This window comes from Hemitrygon akajei, chromosome 3 (assembly GCF_048418815.1).
Source record: "Hemitrygon akajei chromosome 3, sHemAka1.3, whole genome shotgun sequence".
NCBI classification, from domain to species: domain Eukaryota; kingdom Metazoa; phylum Chordata; class Chondrichthyes; order Myliobatiformes; family Dasyatidae; genus Hemitrygon; species Hemitrygon akajei.
The window spans coordinates 3752484-3758483 of NC_133126.1; the positions used below are offsets into that span (position 1 = coordinate 3752484).

Here is a 6000-nt window from a genome sequence, read left to right on the forward strand (position 1 = left end):
ACATACATACAACCGAATGAAACAACGTTCCTCCGGACACAGTGTACCAACAAAACACACATCACACACATAGCACATAGAGCAAAATATTACCGCAAATCAGTTAATAAAATACCATGCAAAGTGCATAGCTCATTAACCAGTCAATAGCTCGCTCTCCTGGTTATGAGACCTCAGTGGAGGCAGGGTATTCATCAGTCTCACATGTGTTTTATTTCCCTGCTTGCACTTTAACCCATTGCAAAGCACTTTGAACTATATCTTCTAAATGAAAAGTGCTCTATAAATAAATTATTATTATTAGATTTTATTTTTTTTAATTCTAAGGTACAGACACAGCCAAGCACACTCATTTCTCAATTGCTAGGAACTTTCAAACTATTCTAGTAATGTTTAGTATTGTGGCTTTCTGGAGATTTATATAAATATTGCTGTGTAGGCCTAGTTGTTTAATGCTATGTGTAGTGACTTTGGGATGTCATCAGTTGTAGAAATTACTATTGAGACAATGAATACCCTGTTCATGTTCCATAGTCTTTCAATTTCCTCTTTTAATTCAGCATGTTTCTAGTGTTTTTCATTTATTAATTTATGGATGTTACGCATGTTCAGAATGGCTCTATCTATTTGTTCTAGCTTGTTTATCTTCTATTATGATATGCAGATGGTGACTATGGCTGTCCTATCTGTAATAATGGATCAGTTGTATTATAATTTGTAGGAATCTGATTGTAGAATCCTGGAATGTATTTGACTGTTTCTGGTTTCACTTGGCATTTTCTGCATTTATCATCATGAATTTGTTGGTCTTTGATTATGATTATGATTATGATGATGACTAATATTATTATTGAAAAATCACATGATCTATTAGGTCATCCCTCAGCCGCCTTTATTCTGTGGAAAACAAGCCCAGCCAATCCAACCTCTTCCCAGAACTAACCAGCTTTCCTCCAAACCAAACAAAATTCTGGTAAACCTTATCTGCATTTTCCATTGCAGTCACCCTACAGCACGACGACAGATCAGCACATTGTACCCTGGGAGCAGCCTAGTAATGCTTTGTAAAGTTGTAATACAACATCCTGACTCTTACAGCTCAGTTACACTGCACAGAAATAGGCCCAGTGGCCCAAAGTGTCTATTCAGACTCAAGTGCCTACCAAGGACAACCTGCACATCCTCTTACCTCATCTCCCCCATATGGTGCTCCAAGGATGTAAAGCTGAGGCTTTATAAAACCACACTTGCTGTATTGTGAGCAGTTTCGAATCAGAATCGGAATCAGGTTTATTATCACCAGCATGTGACGTGAAATTTGTTAATTTAGCAGCAGCAGTTCAATGCAATACATAATATAGAAGAAAATGAATAAATAAATAAATCAGTAAATAACAGTATATGTATATTGAATAGATTAAAATTCATGCAAAAAACAGAAATACTATACATTAAAAGTGAGATAGTGTGCAAGGGTTCAATGTCCATTTAGGAATTGGATAGCAGAGGGGAAGAAGCTGTTCCTGAATCGCTAAATGTGTTCTTTCAGGCTTCTGTACCTCCTTCCGGATGGTAATAGTGAGAAAAAGGCCAGTGTTGATTGTCAGTGAGGAGGAGATATTATCACCAGTCCTCACAGACTGTGGTCTTCTGGTTAGGAAGCCGGAGGATCCAATTACAGAGAGAGACACAGAGGCCCAGGTTCTGCAACTTCTCAATCAGGATTGTGGGAATGATGGTATTAAATGCTAAACTATAGTCGATAAACAGCATCCTGACGTAGGTGTTTATGTTCTCCAGATGGTCTAAAGCCGTGTGAAGAGCCATTGAGATTGCATCTGCCATTGACCTATTGTGGTGATAGGCAAATTGCAATGGGTCCAGGTCCTTGCTGAGGCAGGAGTTCAGTCTAGTCATGACCAACCTCTCAAAGCATTTCATCAGTGTAGATGTGAGTGCTACTGGGCGATAGTCATTAAGGCAGTTTACATTATTCTTCTTAGGCACTGGTATAATTGTTGCCTTTTTGAAGGAACTTCCACCTGTAGCAGTGAGAGGTTGAAAATGTTCTTGAATACTCCCGCCAGTTGGTTGGCACAGGTTTTCAGAGCCTTACCCGGTACTCCATCGGAACCTTCCACCTTACGAAGGTTCACTCTCTTTAAAGACAGCCTAACATCAGTCAATGAGACAGAGATCTGGTGCAGCAGGAATCTTCACAGCTGTAGTTGTATTCTTCCTTTTAAAGCGTGCATAGAAGATGTTGAGTTCATCTGATAGTGAAACATCACTGCCATTCATGCTATTGGGTTTTGTTTTATAGGAAGTTATGTTTTGCAAACTTGCCAAAGTTGTTGTGCATCCGATGTTGCCTCCAACCTCATTTGAAATTGTCTCTTCGCCCTTGAAATAGCCCTCCGCAAATCATACCTGGTTTTCTAGTACAGACCTGGGTCACCAGACTTGAATACCACAGATTTAGCCTTCAGCAGATGAAGTAGCTCCTGGTTCATCCATGGCTTTTGGTTTGGGAACGTTCAGTGAGTCTTTGTAGACACCCAGTCATTCACACAGGTTTTAATGAAGTTGGGAACAACTGCAGCATACTCATCCAGATTCAAAGATGAATCCCTGAATACAGTCCAGTCCACTGATTCAAAGCAGTCCTGTAGGCGCTCCTGTGCTTCCCTTGTCCAAACCTTCCTGGTCCGCACTACTGGTGCTGCAGTCTTCATTCTCTGCCTATACTCAGGGAGTAGAAGTACAGCCAGGTGATCAGACTCCCCGAAGTGAGGGCGTGGAATAGCACGGTAGGCATTCTTGATGGTGGTGTAACAGTGGTCCAGTGTGTTGTTACCTCTGGTATTGCAAGTGATCTGTATGTGCTAATTGCTTAGTGATTTTTTTTCAGACTGGCCTGGTTAAAATCCCCCAAAATAATGGTGAAGGCATTAGGGTGCGCTGTTTCGTGCATGTTGATCCCATTGCTCGTATTGGGCACATTATGGAAGAAAAGATGTGCTGGCATTAGAAGTTCCAGTGGTGGCTAATGAAAATAATTTAGGGAATGAAAGTATGAGGAGTATTTGATGGCTTTGGGCCTGGACTTGCTGGAGCTTAGAAGAATGAAGGGGTTCTCGTTGAAACCTATCAAATATTGAAAGGCCTGGATAGAGTGGATGTGGACAGGATGTTTCCTATAGTGGGAGAATCTAGGACCAGAAGGTACAGCCTTAGAATAGAGGGACATCCATTTGGAACAGAGATGAAGAGGAATTTCTTTAGCCAAGGGTTGGTTAATATCTGGAATTCATTGACACAGACAGCTGTGCAGGCCAACCAATTCATTAAGTATATTTAAAGCAGAGGTTGATAGGTTCTTGATTAGTCAGGGCATCATAGGTCACAGAAAGAAGGCAGGAGAAGAATAGGGTTAAGAGGGAAAATAAGACTGCTATGATGGAATGGCAGGGCAGATTCGATGGGCTGAATGGCCAAATTCTACACCTGTGTCTTATTGTCTTATTATCTCCAACACTCTTTAACTTATGCTCTACTTGAGTCCAGCTCTCTACTTCATCATCAAATTAATTACCTTGATTTCCTTTCTCCTCTTTGACCATAAGACATAGCAGCAGAATTAGGCCATTGGGCTCATTGAGTCTGCTCCAACATTCAATCATGGCTGATCCTTTTCTTTTCCCCTCTTCAGCTCCATTCCCCATCCTTCTCCCCGTAACCTTTGATGTCATGTCCAATTGAGAACCTATCTCTGCTTTAAATACAACCAATGACCCGGCTTCCACTGCTGCCTATGGTAACAAATTCCACAAATTCACCACTCTCTGGATGAAGAAATTTGTCAGCATATCTGTTTTAAATGGATACCCTTTATCCTGAGGCTGTGCCCTCTTGACCTAGACTCCCCCACCATAGGAACCATCCTTTCCACATCTACTCTGTCTAAGCCTTTCAACGTTTGAAAGGTTTCAATCAGGTCCCCCCCCCTCATCCTTCTAAATTCCAACAACTACAGCCCCAGAGCCATCAAATGCTCCTTCTGATAACCCTTTAATTCCAAAGATCATCCTTGTGAACCTTCTCTAAACCCACTCCAATGCCAACACATCTCCTCTAAGATGAGGAGCCCAAAACTGTTCACAATACTCAAGGTGAGGCCTCACCAGTGCCTTATAAAGCCTCAGCATCACATCCCTGCTCTTGTATTCTAGGCCTCTTGAAATGAATGCAAACATTGCATTTACCTTCCTCACCACCGACTCGACCTGCAAGTTAACCTTTAGGGTGTTCTGCACAGGGACTCTCAAGTCTCTTTGCATCTCAGATTTTTAGATTTTCTCCCCAGTTAGAAAATATTCTGCACATTTATTTCTATGACCTAAGTGCATGACCGTGCATTTTCTAATATTGTATTTCATTTGTCACATTCTTGCCATTCTCCTAATCTTTGTAAGTTCTTCTGTATTCTCTCTACTTCCTAAACACTACCTGCCCCTCCACCAATCTTTGTATCATCTGCAAATTTGGCAACAAAGCCATCTATTCCATCATCTAAATCATTGATATACAATTTACTTTGGCCAACTCCTCTCTCATACCACTGTAATTTCCCTTACTCCACTGAAATACTGCTACATCAGACTTTACTTTCTCCCGATCAGTTTTCAAGTTGAACTCAATCAATCATACTGTGATTACTGCCTCCTAAGGGTTCTTTTATCTTAAGCTCCCCAATCACCTCTGATTCATTACATAACACCCAATCCAGTATAGCTGATCCCCTAGTAGGCTCAAAGATACACTGCTCTAAAAAGCCATCTCATCGGCATTCAACAAACTCACTCTCTCGAGATGCATTATCAACCTGATTTTCCCAATTGACCTGCATGTTGAAATCTCCCTTGACTACCATAACATTGCCCTTTTGACATGCCTTTTCTATTTCCTGTTGTAATCCGTGGTCCACCTCCCAGACACTGTTGGGAGGCCTGTATATAACTGCCATCAACGTCCTTTTACCCCTGCAGTTGCTTAACATCCCACAAGGATTCAATATCTTCAGATCCTATGTCACACCTTTCTACTGATTTGATGCCAGTCTTTACCAGCCAACCCTGCTGTCTACCTTTCTATCCCTTTGATGCAATGTGTAACCTTGTACATTCAGCTCCTAACTACAACTATCCTGCAGCCATGACCCAGTGATGGCCACATTATACCTGACAATCTGTAAAAGTGCAACAAGATCATTCACCTTATTTCTTATACTCCATGCATTGAGATGTAACACTTTGATACTGTATTTTCTACCCTTGTTGATTCTGTATCCCTAATACACTGATACTCACCCTGCTGGCTGCAATTTTGCTCTATCATCTGCCTGCCCTTTCTGACTGTTTGACTGCATGCTATCTTTGCTTTTTTTACTATCCATCTTATCCCGAGTCCCTTCATTCCAGTTCCCATCGCCTTGCCAAATTAGTTTAAACCCTCCCCAACAGCTCGAACAAACCTGCCCACAAGAGTATTGGATTCCCTTCAGGTTCAGGTGCAGGTCATACCTCCCCCAGAAGAGATCCCGATGATCCAAGAACCCGAAGCCCTGCCCCCTGCACCAGCTTCTCAGCCACACATTTATCTGCCAGATCATCCAGTTTCTACCCTCACTGGCACAGGCAGCAATCCAGAAATTACTTTCCCATAGTGCCCACCAGTTCTGGGTCAGGCAGCATCTATAGAAATTAATAAACAGTCAACATTTTGGCCAAGACCCTTCATTAAGACTGGTCCTTTGGCCCCTCTCTTTCCTCTTCTCTTCTCCTCACCTGCCTGTCACTTCTGTCTGGTGTCTCGCATCCTTCCTTTTCTCCTACGGTCCACTCTCCTCTCCTATCAGATTCCTTCTTCTCCAGCCCTTTACCTTTACCTCCTGATGGGCCGGATGGCCTACTCCTGCTCCTATTTCTTATGTTCTTATGT

General features: G+C 42.0%; 1 protein-coding gene across 5 annotated transcripts in view; it reads right to left on the reverse strand.

The window, feature by feature from the left end:
• The window catches only part of prima1 (proline rich membrane anchor 1), a 223142-nt gene that overhangs the window by 149833 nt on the left and 67309 nt on the right, over nucleotides 1-6000 (reverse strand). Inside the window, exon 4 of one of the 5 annotated variants that reach the window (XM_073039162.1) lies at nucleotides 1474-2141. The exons of the other annotated variants lie outside the window; for them this stretch is intronic. Within the exon in view, the coding sequence (XP_072895263.1) occupies nucleotides 2105-2141 (37 nt within the window). The 3' untranslated portion in view covers nucleotides 1474-2104. Of the gene's footprint in view, nucleotides 1-1473; nucleotides 2142-6000 lie in introns of those variants that run through there. 5 annotated transcript variants of the gene reach the window in all.